Genomic DNA, 19,659 nt, shown 5'->3' with positions numbered 1-19,659 from the left:
CTTTAGTGCATCTCCATATCAGTAGGTGTTTCCAAGGGTGAAGGGGAGTAGCCATCTCTATAGTAATAGGTGATTACATGGGGCAAATGAGGACATATATGGACCAGAGAGGTTGGGTGGGGTCCCTTTTTGCATCAGTGTCATGAGAGACACGGGCGAGCAGAAGTGGATGAAGGCTTGTAAGCAAAAAACGGGTTTCTCCCACTTTATTTCTTCCTTTAACTGATTTCAGTTTCAAAGGTATTTTGCCCCAGGCTGGGAAAATATTTTTCCTCCAGAGTTACAATAGGGTAATAAATTATATATGTATAAGGCTAGTACACAAGAAAAGGCATCACAAATTACCTAGTGCCCATCTTTAATTTTAATATAAAATTTGAAATAGCCATATTCCATGTGGATTATTGAATTTTTTCAAGCAACAAAACTGGAAGACCAAGAGGGAACTTTTCCCTTAGGGTAACAGATATTTCTTCAATGGGCTTTTAAGTAAATGAAATGTGCAGAGGTGATAATGTAAGGACATCTGAGCACAAAGTTGCTGCCTAATAGGTGGGCATCATGGACATTTACCAGATCAGCTTTTGAGAAGACTGTGCTGTAATCAATAATCTATCAAAAAGATATGAGTTAGCCCTATAACAGATGGTTGCTTAAAATACCCAATTTTTTTCTACTAAATTAAAGTGGGGTACCTGCAAATGAATAGAGCTAAAATACCTATATCTTCAAGAATAGAGTTTAAAGACCTCATAAAACACCAGAAAAGATACTAGGCCTAAGCCATGTGCTGGCCAATAAGAAAGCATTGAGACTCTCAGGCATAAAATGACAAAAATTTCTTTGGAAAGAATCACACTATCACTTTTAAAATTATTTATTTTTACATTTATGTCAACAATAAAAAAGAAGGTAAATCCATGGGATTTTAAATGTAAAATATCTAAAATTTAGGTTGGAGATAATATAGTAAGGTGAAGAGCATGGAATCTAGAGGCAGAAACCCTTGGTTTAATTTCCATATCTGTATATTATTAGCTATGTGACCTTGGGCAAGTAATATAACTTTTCTGCAATTCATTTTTTCTTTCTCTTCTCACTGGAAATAATAAGTACCTCCCTCACAGGGTTACATCTCATACCTAGTAGGTAAATGTTAGCTATTATTTTTAATCCTTATATTCAATGTTATAATATTAAACTACCCTTTAAGTAAAATCCAAACCCCTTAATCTAGTCCACTTCACACCTAGCTTCCAACTTGCTCAGTTTCTCCTAGTCTCATTGCTTATTCAGTTTCAACCACCTAACTGAAGCTCTAGGCCTCTCTTAGACCTTTGCACTTATTGATCTAACACTCTCTACCCACAGATCTGTATGTGGTCACCCCCTTCTTAAAATTCCAGTATTAACTCAGATGGCACCTCTGAGATGGAGTCCCTGAGAAAACAAGCCAGAGGAGCCCCATCTTCCACTAACAGGAATATCCTACTGACCTGGTATAAATTATCTCTAAATGCAGTTCTCTATTGTTTGTTCATATCTTTCTTTTCTGTCGTTTCACTAAAAAATTAGCTCCATATGAGCAGGCAATTTGTCTTATTCACTGTTTTCTTCATCTCCAGAGCATAAAACATTCTAGTGGGGAAAGACAAAATTTAAACCTATAATTCAATGAATAATTTCCACAATAAAAAGTTAATTCCAGTAGAGGAATAAAAAGAAAGATAAGACACACGCCAAACAGAAATGACATTTCTACAGCCTATCCTTAAAAGAGAGGGATACAAAAACAAAAAACAAACAAACAAAAAAAACCCCACCACATTCAGGAATGTATTCTTGAAATGTGCACTGAGGAGCTGAGGTAGTCTGGTCAGATGATCCCATCAGGTTTGCTGAGTTCCGTTACCGAGTTATCCGGAGGAGAGTGATGTTTTAGCAAGGATTGAGTATTGAGATCTTAATTTCTGATCTGTTCTAAGTTCAGAAGAAGGGAATGGTAATTTTATTTCACTTTAATCCCCTACACTTTTGAGGAAAGATAACTATGCCTTTATGTGTCACAGGGAAATTACAGCTAATTTGTGTTGTATAAAGCACCTGAAAATATGCCTCGTCTAAATATTTGGGGTGAATTTGAGATTTCTCAAGGGCAAGAATAATTGAGAGCCATTGTTTTGAGAAGAATGGAAGCATGGCCTGACACAAGGAGGGAGTCACTTCAGAGAGGTTGGAGGGATGGAAGAACAATGGGATTCACTGATGTAATCACTAATCTAATCAAGGTCTGATCAAGTTTGTCACAGAGGTTTCATATCAATCAGCATAGTTGTCCACATTTCAATTGTCTAACCAAACTAGAGTTGACTGAGAAACTTTTTTGGGAGAAGAAGGATGTCTTAATAAAAGAATAAATAAGACTTTACTCGGCAACTCTAAAGAATGCGACTGAAAATACTTAATTTGCTTTAGAAAAATAAAGAAATAAGACAGTTTCTCCCCTCTAGTATGGCATATAGCATTTTCATATCAGGCATGTATATAGTTTATTTTTTGGTGAAGAAAAGAAAGAGAGGCTCACTGTCTTTCTTAGTGGAGTAGAGCTAAAACTATGGATAATGGGTGAGCTAAATGTTTTCCCTTTCTAAGCACCCAAGAGTTTCTGGGCTTTCATTACACCATTAAGCAGAGAGGCATATATTAACACACTATTTTTGGGCTTAAACCTCGGTTAAATCACATCATGATGGTCTAATGTGTAGCCAATTATTTAGTCTGCCAAATACTTCCATTTTCCAGCTTTTCTTGTTGGAAAATTTAGGCATAACCACATGGCCCAGCTTTGGACAGAGATAAGAAAATGTCTGACAGAAGATTTTGCGTTTCTGATAAAAGGGACATTTGTGGTTGGCACTCCATGCTCCCTGTCTTCTTGCCTCCAATATACCCAGAGCTCAAGTAGCCATCTTGTGACCATGTCATACAAGCATGAAGACAAAAAGTGAACAATTGCATGATGCCACAACAGAAAGGTGGGGCAATTGCTGCCTAGTTTGAACAATTGAAACTTGACGTTATCATGAATTCATTCCTACATGAAAATCAAATCCTGGTTGTTTAAGCCATAGTTAGGTTTTCCATTATCTGAAGCCAGAAGTGGCATCTCAACCAGTTTCACTAGCCCATTTGCTATTCTTAGTAATTATTTAATGAATGATCTAAGAAGACAACTGAAATAAAATGCACCTTAAAGGACTGTTCTAATATGTCTCTTCATTTGTATCCCAGTCAAATGTGATCCTGTCTACCTAAAAGTGGAAATAACTAGATAATAGCAAGTGTTACTAAATCAACAACATGGATAGTAGAAGGACAGACAGAAAGTGACTATTAGACAGGATAAGTGACAAAAGGGTAGTCACAAAGGCCTGTTTGTGCTGAGACTAGAACTGTGAGAAGCTAGGCAAATAGGATTAATCTAGTTGTCAATCTGCTGTATTTGCCTTGAAGAGCTTAACATGATCTTCCTAATTTCTGTACCTTTTTTCATCCTATTCTCTTTGACTGGAATACTCCGCAGCATTTTTTTTCTATGACCCACCAACCCTACTTTTAATACTACCTAACTCATGAATCCTTTCTTTATCACGAATTCATGATCTTCCCTTGCCACATGGCCTCTCCCTGTCTTTAATTCTCTTATTGTGAATACTGGGAACTCCTCTGAATTATACAGGGTTCTCCTGGTTCTCTCAGATGTTTCAGAAACAAAGCTGGAATAACTGTAAAGGGAACAAACCACAGATACATGGTCTTCTCCATTTTTCCCTATGTCTGAACACTTTAGCAAATTCTCTCATGTCCAGAAATTACTGCCTCAAAGAATTTTATCAATATTTATATGTGGACTAGTAGGGTTTTCTACACCAGAAAAGCATTTTATAAAATCAGTATGCAGACCACATGTTAATTTAGCAAGGATATGTGAAAAGATGCAATTGAACTAAAATTGTCTAAAGTCATTATGAAGGGAAATGGCCCCCTGAAGAACTATGCACAATATGTTTGCAAAAATGTATAACCACAATGAAGTGTGGTAACTGTTACATTAGTTGTGGATATAAACTACTGCAAAAGAAACATTAAAAATCTAGGCGAACACTGGCTAAAAAAAATCAGGGTAAGCAACAGGGGAAATATTTGAGATGAATTGTCAAGTTCAACAGTTCAACAGATGCCCCAGGTGAAAGAAAAAGCAGCTTAGGCATTCGTGCAATGGCTGGAAACAAATGTATATTTGGAAGATGGGGGACAAACTTCTTTCAGAGCTAGGAAATCCATGGTTAACTATTAAGACAATTGCAGACATGTAGAATAATAACCATTCTAAAAATTAGAAGTAACACTTAGGAGCAAATACAGTTAATAACAGAAGCATTATTATTTCTAGGAACCTCCCCAATAGATGGATTCAGAACAGAGCTGTTGGTTCAGAACATCATAGGAACATTTACCTACCTGATAATACCTACAGGTAGAAATAGGCTATAAAGATATTAGTTCCAGATCTGAGACTGAAACATTTTAATTTCAGTTCTGAGATTGAAAAATACAGATGTACATCTACCCTTTTTAAAAAGTTCCTTCTATACTCTTTTCCTTTTCTGTAGCTTCCATCTTCAAACTGATACAGATTCAATAATGAACTAGAGTTATTAAGAAAAGAAGGGTAATTTCAGTATTTGCTAGTTACTGTTTCTCTTTCTTGACATCTAGTAGCTCACACCAATGACAATAAAGTCAATGATTTTATTCATTCCAGACACCTGAATTTTAAACCTGGGTATGTCCTACAATGTCCAGTTTCTCTGCATCAATAATCTCAAGTTACATAGAATTTAAATACCAGAAAGGGAAATGGAAGTTTCCTCTATGAAGCCCATTAACATAACAGAAAGGGGAATACAAAATGATACAAAACAAAGAAAAAATATTATATAAATATTGAGTCATGACTTAAAAAATGTGAACAGCCATTTTAGAAAACAGAGAATGGGGAACAGGAAAGCAGATGGAAAAATTTGCCTTTCTGAGCCGATCACACAAATTATATTTGAACAGTATTCCTCATTACCATTACTTTAGTCCATGACATACTAATATCTATAAATATCACACATATGTATATATATATATAAATGTATCTATATCTATCTATCTATCTAGAAGGGAATTGTGAACTTCAAATTGATCAAATAGTGGATAATGCTTCACCTGATACTGCAATTATTTAATAAACAATTGGATTTTCATTTGTCTTTGGGAGGACTTCATAAGAAATCACATTGTACACAGAAGGTCTCAGTTCAAAAATACATATTCAACATTCAATTTTTAAATTTATGTTTCATTTGTGTTAATAATGTAACAATTCTAGCACAGGTAGGAAAAAAGCCTTGAAATCAACAGTGAGCAACAGTAACCTCTCAGTATTATGCACCAGGATATTTTAATATAACAAATCATACACTTTGTCTCCTAACCTTCTTATATCATTAAGAAAGAATATTTTCACAAACAATAATTTGATTCAACTTCCCTTTAGGATCTCATGTAAATATCCTTTATGCTGTAACATTTTATATTTCCCAGTTTGTATATTAATTTCCATACATCTGACTTCTTGAGAAAATGTATATAGGTCATTAGATTTTTTTCAAATATTCTAACAGTAAATATATCTGAATATTGCTACTTAATTTATCTTGCTATATTAAATGAGTATTTTTGGATTTTCAAGAACTGATTTATTCTGATTATAAATTTATTAAACCAATAACCACCTCAGTTTTACCTAGTTTTACTTTCTTAGTATACTGTTTTGCACAGAGTAGAAACTCAATAAATATATTATTTGAATATGATTTATTGTTTATTGATGCAATTAGTCTGTTTCTTATATTATAATACTGGTAAAATAAATTCATTTAATTCATATAACAATTGATGTAGCCCACCTACCTATGGGTCTCAGTCTTTGAACTTCTACTTATTTAATCATCAGAGTAGATGATTTGAATATAATACAATAGTTCTGTATGAATTTATTTTTAATAAGGCAATTCAACACAAAAGCATAACAAAGTAAAACTTGGGCATTCTTGCATCAAAATCACCTGAAATCATCCCATTATCATTAATGGCTGACCAACTATAACTACTATACATGTATTTGCGTGTGTGTTGCAATTACAGGTGGGGGCTCAAACACTGCATTTCCATGCAATAAAAACCTTATTTGAAACTTTTTAAAATATTGGATGGAGAGAACACTGCTTTTTAAAAAACACATAAATAAAACCAAAGTCACAAATTACTTGATGTTTCTGAACCTTAGTTGTTTCAACTGTAAAATGGCAGCAGTTAGAGTATCTGGAGTTGCTTTAGGGTCAAATAAAATTATATGTGTACAAGGGAGTTGCAGACTGCAAACTGATGAGCAAATGTTAGATATTACTACACCGGGTGTATTGCAATTATTTAAGAAATACCCAGTCTCAATGCTTGGCCATTTTTTTCTTCCAAATTACTTACTGGTATAGACAAGTTGAAAGCCTTCATCTGTCCCTTCAGAATCTGAATTAAATTCCAGCCAGAGCTGATTTGAAGTACTACTAAGCGTCAGTCCTCGCATCGATGCACCAGTAAAAGCACCTAGTAGGTGAGTTGTTTTATCTTTTCCATCATAAATCTGAAAAATATAGTTACAATTAAAATGTTAATATGCCAATAATAATTCAGATCACATATTTACACTTATGATTACATTTATAACACTACTTTTCCTAAATCAATTACATGCTTGGGAAAACTACATTTCCCAAGGACAGGTATGTATATTAATTCCTACAAAAATCAGATTAAGAAAGTTAGAATCCACATGGATAATTTTAAAATTCCAAGCTCTGTAGACTTTAAGTAATTCTCAAACTCATATAACTTTTTCTCTTATTATAAAAATAGTGTGTTTTTTTTGGCAGACAATTTAAAATTGAGTATACATTCAGAAAGATTAGTTGATTAGTTGGTTGTTTTTCTGCAGCTTGCTCAAGGGGACCAAACATGTGCTCTTCTAATAACATGATTAATATTATATAGTAACATACTATATTTACATATATACTTATATATCATATTTATAATATATTTTATAATAATATATATATATAATATATATATAATATAATATAAAATATATTTGATTCCTTTATAATTTCTGTAATTTATCCATGTCCTTTAACTTAATTAATTTTTTACATTTTTTAAATATTAAGTTACAGAGTACTAAATTTTTTCAGAAACTAATTTAACAAGGCAAAAATATACAAAAACAAAATTGATACCCTCTAAATATCCCCACATCATTCTCATTCTTCTGATAGTGTAGTTTTCTCACTGAATTCTAATTTGCTTTTCTTTTATCAATTCATTATAGACATTTCTTCAGGTCAGTAGAAATAGATTCTTCCTTTTGGGAGCTGTTTAATATTTAATACAGTGAAACTACCACAACTTGCACTATCATTCCCATTTCAATAAACTCAAGTTTTTTGCCCTAAAAGTAATGCTGAAATAAATATCTTTTACATATAATCTCATATGTTTTGGTCCTTGTATGTCAATAAGAAAGTTTCAGTATATGTGATTTTGGGGTTAAAATGTTCATGTATTGCCAAATTATTTCCCAAAATGTGTATAGTAATTAAACTAAAGTTTTACCAACAATACATATTACCATTCTTTTTCTTTTAAGTCGTGCATTTTCAACAAAGTAGTTACTACCCTCAAGAGGGTGAAATTGGTTCTTGGGGGTGATAAAATCAGACATCACATTGATTTGAGATCCCATAAAGGTCAGTTCTATGTGACAAATCTTATCCCATAGTATTTAGTTTCATGGAGTTGGGGCTGGGGTGAATGATATTCTTAGAAAGTTGAGAAATACTGCTTATAGTTACTTGTCTCTTGCCTGAAATTGCCTTACTCCTGACCTGGCAGTAGAATAAAAATTGCATTCCTGAACTCCTAACCCAGTGATCTAGCCATAGCACCAATATCCCCCCAAAGTGGTATTCATTACATTGATGCCACATAAGACATTTTTAAGTGGTGCATTGTGGAATGTTTTATTGTTACTCATCTGTATGGTATATTTTTCTTATATTAAATTGTTGGGATTAATAATCTAGAATGCCTTCTACAATTTAAAAATGAAAACATAATTTTTAAACATTTTTTTTAAATTATGAGGTTTAATATTGTTTAGGTTAACTTAAACAAATTGAGAACTTTTCACTATAGTTCTAATATTGGATTATTCAAATAAAACAATAGGCCTTTCCTATTTACAGGCTCAAGATTTTATTCAATGAAACATTTTAAAGTTTTTAATTATTTCTCTTTATTTGATCCACCTAGAATGCAGACTCAGTCTCCAAAACTGTACTTCAACTCTTTTTTTTTCTTCAATATATCTCTTTCCTCTGTATTGTAAACAATCTTCCACTGGATTTTCCATCTGACAATTACATTTTCAGCAGTGAATAACCCTTTTCAGGACTTCCATTAAAATCTTAATTTTAAAAATCATTGGTCAAGTTCTAGGAAAACTGTCTGTCTCTCTCACTCTAATTGTATTATCTTAAGAATTCTTTACAAATATTTTTAAAATTTCTTTTAATGACTCCATAGTTTGAATTTAATGTATATCAACTGTTTATGCATTTAATTTGGTTTTTCTTCTCTGCTTACTAATTCCCTTAAGTATGTATTTATTTATCTTTAGCTATTTATAGTTGTACATTTTCTTATTATTATTGATTGAGGTTTTAAATGTTTTAAAGATGGCAGAAAAGAGTTTACTTAACATGCTATAGACAAATGCAGTTTTTATTCAGGGCCCTTCATAACCATGTCTAACCACCTTATCCTGTATCTTTCCTGCACAGAAATTCTGAAGTCTCCAGTGACTAGGCCCTTCCTGCTCTCTCCCTTTGTGAAGGAGGGAACCTATAGCTTCACATGCAGCCTCCAGGCTCCACCGGCTTATTTATTTGTATTAGCACAGAGAGGAAGGAGGAAATAAGAGGGAGAGAGAGAAAATGAGAGTTCAGATCAAGACAACAGGGTCACTGAATTTCTAAAGGCAAACATCTTCCTGATCTCTGTTTTCTTTTTAAAAGAACTTTGCCATTTTTTTAAACATGTATATTGACTATTTAAATAGTATTAGAGGGCTGTATCGACAGATTTCCTAAAATTATATAGGAGTACCTTAAACCCCCGGTGGAATTTATCATACAAATAAGTTTGCTTTAGTTATGAGGAAGAATTTGTCTTCAATAAACCTGAACCAAATGTTAAGGTTTGTTAGCTCAGGAATGTTTTTGTTTGATGACCTATGATCCAACTTTTTATTTCTTAAAAACAGTGGTCATTGGGGATAACTCGAGGAAATGTTGCTTATCAAAGAACACAACTTTTGTGTCTCTGAATTTCTAAGGCCCAATATTCTCAGTTGCTACTTCTGAATACATTTTATGATTCTATATATGATGTAGTTTATAAATCCTATGGCTGGAACTACACATTCACAACCAAACCATTTAACCAGCAAATCCAGTGGATCTTACTTGTGGTTAATATTATCAAGGTAGTATTTTGTTTTTATTTTCCTTACTTGTCACCAACATGAAATTTCATTCTTAAATTACATATAAATATTGTTTCTTGGATTCAACTAGTTCTACTTTCATGTGTGTATATATTGCAAGAACTTTCAGTTTATCAGAAACAGGCAAGTAAAGGGGAAAGGTAAACTAAAAAGATAATATAATTGAATAGAAATTGGTTCTTGAAATTTGTTTTTGATTTTCTTAAAAAATTCTCTTGGAATGTTCTTTTTCTCAAATTTTCAGTGGTAGTGAACAAAAAAAGTTCAATGATAGCAGAAATCATTATTTTACTCCATACATACAAATAATTCTGATATGTAATAATGTAAAAAATAACAAAATAAGCACATATTTGTTCCATGTACTGTGCTGGATGCTGGGAATAAAACATCATTATTAATCTGAAGGGAAGTTAAACAATTGATCCAATATTGTCTGTCACAAGAAAGGCATATTAGATTCTTTACATTTTTTAAGCTAGAAACATATATTTGTCTTTTTCAAAAGAAACTTTAAGAAATAAACTTTAAAGTAATAATGGAAAAGGAAAACATGAAAAGGGGCTAATATTAAAATCAAAATGAAGCCCAGTTGGATCTGACTCAGCACCAAACCTCACTCTCTGCAGTTCATGTAATACTGTAACGTCAAAAGAGAAAACAAAGCATACAGAGGTACTATCAACGTAAATGAAGCATGACCATTCACTGTGAAATTTTGGAAGCATGTGTAAAATTGTTAAATCAAATGAAAAGTAAGTCTTAATAAGCAAGGCTTTAAGAAAAGTTTTGTAATATTGATCAAGTCAATGCTCCTTAACTTGTAAATAAAATTCTTAAATGTATTCTGATACATATGGAAGAATAAAGGCAACAAGAAAAGGACAAGGCTACATAGTCCAAGACAAATGACTTTTGAAGTGGAAATAAATGCAAGTTCACAAATAAGAAAATAAAACAAGAAAAATATACCTTTAATTTAAAAGTAAATTTATAGTGAGAATGATTATATTAAATCAGATCAGAGCCAAGGAAAACTTTTATTTGAGATTTTCTCATATTTTTGTTCTAATTAAAATCAGGATCTTTAAACATGTTCTTATTTATTTGGGCCTTTATTCCTTTCTTTTTCTTTTTTTAAAGCATATGATTATCATCATTATTATTATGGTTGTTGTTTTCACCATATGTGTTAATATCTTTTTTTTCAGAAATTTAAGGAGCTAAAAATGAGTAAAATAACTGTATAGCACACTTTTTAGTAAGAAGGGAGAAGACTGGTGTTTCCCACAGAAATATTCTCAATTACTTGGCACATTTAGATAAAGACTTAATTTTATGTTAATTTAGATAATGGAGACTTACTTTGATATTAAAAGGATTTTGAGGTGACTTAAGAATGCAAGAAAAGGAATTGAGTGCTTTTAAATATTAATGAAACTCTCTGATTAGACTTTAATGTTAAAAGGTTGCAATTAATCTGGTAGTCTTACACTAGAATGGACTAGAACTTAATGTTGCCATGTTTCAATTCTCAAACACTTCATAATGGATCAGGGCTTGAAATTAGTGATGATGTACAGATCCTCCTAGCTCTGGAAGGTCAAACCCTATTGTGGCAAACTGCTTATCAACACTTAAAACTTTCAAAACTTGTTGTTGTTCATAGTGTTAATGCATGATTAGAAAGGCACAATTCACAGTCATTTCTCTAATGAATTAGAAAGGTGTTATACCTGAACCTAAAAGCAGAAAGTACATAAAAAATAAAATCAAAGAGATAAATTATACATATACATACACATACATAAAATTATACAAACCTTCACATTATTCCTGCTCATGGATACTAGAATTTTCAATTTTTGGCCAATTGTTTTATAGGTTGATTTGAATTAAATAAATTTTTCTAATAAGGTGAGTGAGATGTTAAAGTTGGAATGAAGAAGCGTATGTTTTATAATGGTTAATCAAATAGGACAATATTCTAATCTTTATTATGTTCTCTCTAAAGTTAATAAGAAACAGCAGAAAACTTTTGCTCAAGTGCTCTGGCTCTGTGGTTATGTAATAAAGTTGAAGTCTCAACTCTACTCTTAAAGCTGTATGGCCTGTCACAAATCATTTTACATCTGTGATCCTTAATATGGGAAAGAATGAAAATGGTATTTTTTATGGGAACAAGTAAGATGAAAGTGAAACATCAAAAACAATGTTATATCAGTGCTTCACTGGTACTGAACTGGTTTTGAACATGTTATAAAAGTAACACAAGCAACTTCTTTGTTAGATTGAATAATAGTTTTTAAATACTAGAAAAGATACTTTCTCGTTTTTTCATGGTGTTTATAATATAATGGCTACAGACACAGCTTATTTTTACTTAAGTATAGACAATAAGCAAAACAATAAATTAAGATTTGTAGTGCTTGCCAATTTCTTCAGTGTAACTATTCCAACAAGGGCCAATTTAATATAAATATCAAGCTATTAATATGAAATAACTGAAAGCAACTTTTGGAAGAGATGCCTCCCTGACATAATACTTCTGCAACAGAGATGTATATGACTAGCTTAAAAAGCACACATAACAGTACAAGTAGTAAAATCATTTAGGAAATGATATTTATCACCTTTGTTTTAAATATACTTTAATTGCAAATTAAATAAATTATAATTGTAACTAATTTAATTTTTGAAAATGGCTATTTTAAAAAACAGACAGAAAAATTACTGGAAATTTAGCAATAGTACTCTCAAAGACTCACGCAGGTTAGAAAAGAATCTCCAAATTAATAATCTTAAAGACAGTAACATTAATAACCTTATTATACCTCTAAAATAATGTTATTAATCAAGTGCTTCAACTATCTAATTTTTCATAAATATGGCATGAATTTTCCTAATCCTTTATTTAAGACTCTTGCAACCAATTTTAGGTTATTTTATTGGCTGTTCTCCATAATCATCCATTTTGTCTACATTTTGCCTGAGATATGTCTTTAACGTACACCATATGACTGGTAAAAATAGTATCTTAAATTTTGTCCCTGCTACATTTCCGTATCTCAACATAGTGCACAGTCTTTCTAATAAGACAAACACAACAATAAAAGAAACAAATAGTATTCCTGACTGGTATTCAGCTTCTGTCCTACAGGGCAGGCAACAGGAACTAGCCATTGCTAACTAAAGCATATTAACAATAAACACCTCCTGTAAATGCTTACTGAAAGAATTAGTTAAATTATTTATTTTGAGTAAAGTTTGAGAACTTCAGTATTATGGCCTATTGGAAAGGATAGAACTAAAGAAGGATCTATAGTCATCAGATACTCTGGAGAGCTTTATAAAAATCCATAATCCCAGGTACAGACCAACTAAAACAGTTTTTCCAGATCTCCTGAATCAGAAAATCTGGTGGTTGTGCCAGTGGTATTTGTCATCTACATTTGAAATAGATTTTACTTGTGTGGTTATAAATAACTAAAGTAGTTTATGGAAAGAAAAGGAGGGAGAGAGTGGGTAATCTAAGCCTGGTGAACTCTCTGAAAGGAAAATTGTGTGTGTGTAGATATAAATAAATACACACACACTTTTGTTGTTTTTTTCTGTTTTGTCAGAATCCAAACAATGATATAAATTAAACCAGAAAAAAAACTTTTTCCAAACTTCATACTCATAAGGATTACAAGAAAAATGTTATTCCAAAAAACAGGCAATCCTACTACATAAAGAAAAAGCTTTTAAATTTTCTCAGTCTAGGGGCAGAGGGTTCTGTAATGAGACATTTATTTCACCTTTTTTTTTTCTTACTTCCTAGTGTGAATGGCGGAAGAGAACTGACTCCATGAGGTGTAAACAGTGGAAAGTGCTGGAATGGGGATGGGTGATCATGAACTAGTTTGCAGTTAGGCAAAAGACCTTCCAACCTGACAGAACCTTGTGATCCACAGTCTTTTCAGAATTAACCATGTGTCCTTTGGAGGATGCACCTGGATGCTGTGCATGCCTAACTATGCCTGTGTCAGGAGGTAATTTGAATTAATAGTTGTCTATGGGATTAATGGAGGAATATAGTAACATATAAGCTTCATACATCTTACACTAGAGGAGAGATCACAATGAAGACAGGCTTGGTGTTTAAGAAAGCCCAGCCCAAGCTGTCTCTATAGAGTGGTTTGTGTAAGTTACTTTAAAGCAATTGTTTATAATAAAACCCAGGAAAGACTAACAGTAGGGGGATAAGTGAATTGTCTTTCTATTATAATATTTAATATATAGTCTTTCAACTTTGGTAAACACACTTATTCTAGGAAAGTTACAAAAAATCTTTTAAAAATTGCTGGGAATGTAAATTTTCATCCTTTCGTTCATGATAGAAAAACTATTGAAATCCATTAAAAAGATTTAAGTTGAGTTTTTCAGCCTTCCTTTGTCTCTCACCATCACATCCCCTCACCCTGCCACTTATACAGAGGTCCTGTCCTTCTCAAGTAACACACATCGCAAATGCACTTAGCCTTACTCCAAAATAAGTAAGACATCAGTCAGAAAGCACTCTGAGGAACACATTAAGTGTACTTTTTAAAAAGGCATCACCTGTTATTCCAAATGAATTTTAACTTAGAAACACATGTTTATTGTTTTTTGCTTCTGTGACATAGATTAGTAGCTGGGCTTATACTTCTGATTTATGTCTTGATACATTTTCTCCTCATAGTTTACCTGAAAAAAATGAGCACTCCCTAGTTTTATGTACAAGCATCCCATTAATCTCAATGTTGACTCTAATTTAGCAAGTAAAACTTATTTTAACAGGGAAATCCAGGCAATGAACTGGAGGTTGAAGAGATTATAAAGTGAATTTCTGTTTGGGGAAAAGTACAAAAACCAGAATAGCCCTAAATTAATACTAAAATAGTATAGATATATGTGTACTACAGGAAATCTTTCCCATGCGAAAACAAATCTCACATACTGTACTGTTTGTGTTAGAGAACATCAATTACCATCAAAATTATATTCATTTTAAAAGAAGAAAATGACCAATAATCTTAAAATCACTGCTTAAACAAAAATCTCCTAACTTTGTCAACCTGGATTATTATAATTCTTATTCATGATTTGTAAAAGAATTATGTTGAATTTCTTACCTGGCTTAAGAAAATCTTGACAATTAGGAAAAATGTATGTAATTATCTTAAAAAGATTTAAATGTGATTTTACAGAAGGGTTTATTTTTATTCTAATAATGATAAACTGTATTTACTGTAATAAGTAAACTATATTTATCAAAACACTCTGCAAAATATGAATCACCAAATATGGAAATACTTATTTCCCCTAAAATAGTTTTTAAAGAGTAGGACATTTTTATTATTTCAAATTTTTAAACTAAATTTATAAATTTTACACTGAATATTTATTATCAACAACGCATATTTTCTTAAATAACTAACAGGTATTGATTTGTTTGTTTTATTCATTAAATGTGACATTTTGTAGTCATAAATGCAAAGAATTACCCCTGTATCACAGATATAAGATACATAAGACATAAAAATGAAAATAAATCATTACTGTATTTCTTAAAGAAATGACTGTTCATGTGTTAATTATGTATGATACATATAACATCTATTGAATATGAGATATTTGGCATGAAATGTTCTCATTTTTGTTTTATTGAAACACTAAAATTTTATCATAAAATAAAAATGTATTTGCCATAAATAAACATTGGACACAAAACATTCTATTGCAATGAAAGTGGTGATAGGAAAATTGTAAATAATGTTTAATAGAAGTCTATGAATTGCAGAATCAACTTAGAGTTGATTTTACATATATATATATATATGTAGTAATGTATACTCAGTAACTGAAAATGATCAACATACAAGTATATCTGAGTTCACCTACCTTAAGAACATCTCCTTGTGCTAAATGAAATGTTCTGGCTGAAATATTGATTCCCTTTCCTGCTTGAACCTGAATACTATAAATGCATTCATGGTTGTTTTCATAGTTCAGCGGGTAATTTGGAGAAAGCAAAATTCCTTCATTATTTGTTGCAGATGCACCACATTCAGCTGCAGGTAAAACAGAATATTGAAGTACAGTTTAATATAAAGCACTGTTATTTTCAAGTAATGTAATGTATTGAAGTGTAAATGAATTTTATTTTAACTAGTACTAACAGGATAATAATATACAGAATGGCTGTGTGTTGTAGATGATTCAGTTCCTCTCAAATAATATATGGAAAGATGGAACAACTATCCACGGACAGGCACTAATACATACATGGAAATATACAAGAGTTTTAGTATTTCCCCCCTGGATGAAAGGATAGCATGGAAAAGGATGAGAGAAAATGATTTCAGGATATATTTTAAGTTTGCAGATCTTGATTAATTTACTACTGTACATGTATCATTTATTTCTTTTAAAGTATAACAAGGGTAGAGAGATCAATGTTGCATAATGATTCTTTTTTGATATTTAAATTTTATCTCTTTGAATTTGACACTTTTTTTATTGGTAGTTGGCATTTCGCTGATCTAAGAACTTGAGTAACAAAAACGGAGGTAAATACTACAATGGCTTTGAAAACTGATACAATGAGTAAAACACACTAACCAGTGATTGTAACAAATTTGGCATCTTTGGAAACTGTATTGCCTGCCCCGCTTAGAATGGATTCAGGCATTCTCCTAATCAGTATATGGTACTACAAATCCTCCAGGATGAAGTTTGCAAAATTTGAGGAAGTGTCTAACCACTTAGAATTGGGCATTTCTCAATATTCTGTCAAATTTTCTTTTAATTTTTTACTTTAAAAAGTTTGTGGCAATACTGCAAAATCAATCAAGTTTTTATAATTCCCAATCATGTTCCTCATGTCTCAGAAATTGAATGAAATCAGATTTCTATCTTTTTGAAAAACTTCCTTCATATTGTCATACCATAGGCCAAGAGAGTTATATTTTTTAAAAGGTTTAAACAGAGAATAAAGCAAGTCATTATTTTCCAGAAATGTCATTTAAAAAATAATGGTTCATGGGAATAGTCATAAGAGGTATATGACAAGGTGGAAGATAATTATTTGCTTTACCTTATAAATGTTTAAGCATTAACAAAAATAAGGCAAAAGAAAAATACCTAATGAGGAAATTAAAATGACCAGGATGGAGCAGTCAGTATAATAACAACAGTGTAAAACAATTGTAAAGACTAGAGAGGTGGTGTTTACAGTCAGCTAGTCACATGAAGAAGTACTGCTCAATTATAGAGTTCCTCCAAGTAAAAGAAAAAGAAAAAGAAACACACAGACACCGATTATTGATTTGTCATGTTTATTTTGACATTACCTAAATATGTTGGAACATAAAATAGATATGCCTTTATGCTTTTAGGTGTATGCAATTACAATGCCAAAACAAGTTTACAAATATAGGAATAAAAGCATAAAAACAACAAAATTTAAAATTGCAACATGTATCTAATGTAGGATAAGGTTTCATTTCTCTGAAATTAAATTACCCTTGGCAACATGGAAAAGGTGCCTGCTGCCGGGGTACAGGTTTTTGGAGTTTCCTATGCCTCTAAATACAGTATGCTATGTAATGATTCAGTTCTCCCTCATCTGATCCCTCTCTAAACTGCTAAGAAAATTTGTGCATCTTTCACTATATTCATATCATTGATTTTTAAATGTGCCTCATTTCTTCTCACTAGCTTATTAGAATCTAGGGATGCTGTTGGGGGCATGAAGAAAAATGTATCAGATCATAAAGGTGATCCAGAATTCATATACATTTTTATTAGTTAGGTTATTTATTATAGAATTTTATATTATGTTATAGAATCATGGGGTTCTGATATGTTCTTGACACCAGCTTGTAAAACACTGATACCATCATTAAGAGATCAGACTTTAAAATTCAGAGATTTAGTTTTCACAATTAAGCTCTATCTTCTATTTATATGGCTTTGGAAAGTTATTTATTCTCTCTAAGCAATGGAAATATTATTGTTATTATTGCAATGGAAGTAATAATGCCCTCCTCAGAGGGATGTTTTGCTTGTGTGTGTGTCTGTGAGTTGATAATATATGTAGATAATACATGTGTAGCATTTAGCACAATGCTAGAATACAAGAGCTCAATAAATTAAACTTTTATGGATACAGACACCAAAGTGAGCTATATTGCTAACATCAAACAAATAATGTACATGAGGTATTTATGCTGGGATTTATATCTGTTACCATTTAACAGTGGTGTTAAAAGGGTACACACATCTATTTCTCTTTCAGATCAAAATACCTCAGAGTGACAAAAGGCACTGTTAATAATCATCCCACACAACAGGTATAAAGTGAGACTATTCTGAATAAAATGATATGAAAACTCACTTTTTTTTTTTTTTAATACTTTGCTGCAACACTGAGGACATTCTTCTAAAAATTAAGAGGTTAATTTATGTGGGCTGGAATATGCCCTAGAGGTCAGGACACATTTACCCCACATACAATCTAGAAAACTATATTATACATAATATTAATCTCATGTCAAGGCAAAATCTTGAAACAAGAAAAAAAAATCTGTCAGAATATTCTACTTACATATTCAGGGAAATGAGCAAATACGTATTTTCAAAAAGTGTTTTAATAAAATGAAATTTTCTATTAACAATAAGTTAAGAAGAAAGTTATTTAACCATAATGCCAAACTCCAGGAGCTAGGTAGAACTTATTAATAAAGACTTTATTTTTGCATGGAACATCATGTTTGATTTTATCTCTGAATTTAAAAAAAAGACACCAAAAACTGGCTTCCCACTACCCAGTATAAGAGTAACATTTGCCCTTATAAGCTCTCTTTCTGCAATTCAGCTACAGTGGTCTCGCTTGCCAACTGAAATTGAACAGGATCTAACACTGACATCAGTAACAAAGTTTGCAGTTTCACCATATGTCCAAATCTAGCAATGAACATCCTTCTATCTCTGTTGCGTAGTAAGTGGAAAAAATGATATTTCCCAAACACAAATGTGATCTTGCATTTTGTACTTAGACTACACTTATCATCAGAAAAGTCTAAAGAATATCATGGAACTGTTCATATCTTCCAGTGAAGGACATTTATAATGTGCATCCCATCTGCCTTTCTAGCTATTACCCACAATTCTTTCCTTTGGAGCTTATAATTCAGCTATCCTGAACTACTTGCCCTTTGCACGTTTCACATCCTGAAACTTTGTACTTGCTGTTTTCTCCAAATGTAATCATCACCTCTTATCCCAAGGGACATGATTTCAGGATCCAATAAAGAAGAAAATGACTTGACATGGAATTATATGGTTACAGTTCTTTCCAGCATCAGGTGGATATAATAGACTATGAAATAAATGAAATGATGTCATGTTGAAGTATCAGGGATGATTCTCACAAATAACAGTTATGATTGCAAGGTTCATGAAAGTCCAGGAAAAATACCATAACTACAACATTTTCATTGTTTATGACATGAATATCACAGCAAGTTTTCACAAAGCATACTTTAAAATGAGAAGATCTAAGTGTTGGCAAACTGTGATTGAACATTCTCAAGATACGTTAAAATTAATGGAAAAAGAACTGGCTGCACAACAGCCAGTCCCGACAGAGAAGGAGCGCCAGCTGATCCTAGGAAGATAAGGTTTTATGAAATAACATCAACTACATGGGAAAAATGTTTGAGTAAAGGAAGTCCCAGAAATCCCAGTGGCAAAAGTGAGTTGATAAACAGTCATCATCTCCCAGCCATTGTGACATTTATGGACAGTAGACAGCTGCCACAGGACAAACACAAATCTGATTCACTACATCAGGGCAATGCCAGGGTTTCCAGGCAGGAGCTGTAACAAATTGCTTT

General features: G+C 32.0%; 1 protein-coding gene across 5 annotated transcripts in view; it reads right to left on the bottom strand.

Annotated features, from left to right (window-relative positions):
• Positions 1-19,659, bottom strand: part of CSMD3 (CUB and Sushi multiple domains 3) — a 1,218,504-nt gene that overhangs the window by 332,206 nt on the left and 866,639 nt on the right. For all 5 annotated transcript variants that reach the window (XM_057497816.1, XM_036876426.2, XM_057497817.1 and 2 more), the window contains 2 exons: positions 15,662-15,831; positions 6,598-6,754 (listed from right to left, as the gene is read on the bottom strand). In XM_057497816.1, coding sequence (XP_057353799.1) covers positions 6,598-6,754; positions 15,662-15,831 — 327 coding nt within the window. The remainder of the gene's footprint in view (positions 1-6,597; positions 6,755-15,661; positions 15,832-19,659) is intronic.

The sequence above is a fragment of the Manis pentadactyla genome, chromosome 3, assembly GCF_030020395.1.
Source record: "Manis pentadactyla isolate mManPen7 chromosome 3, mManPen7.hap1, whole genome shotgun sequence".
NCBI lineage: Eukaryota > Metazoa > Chordata > Mammalia > Pholidota > Manidae > Manis > Manis pentadactyla.
Note: the sequence above shows the minus strand (reverse complement) of the source record. Positions and strands in the feature narration are given on the sequence as shown.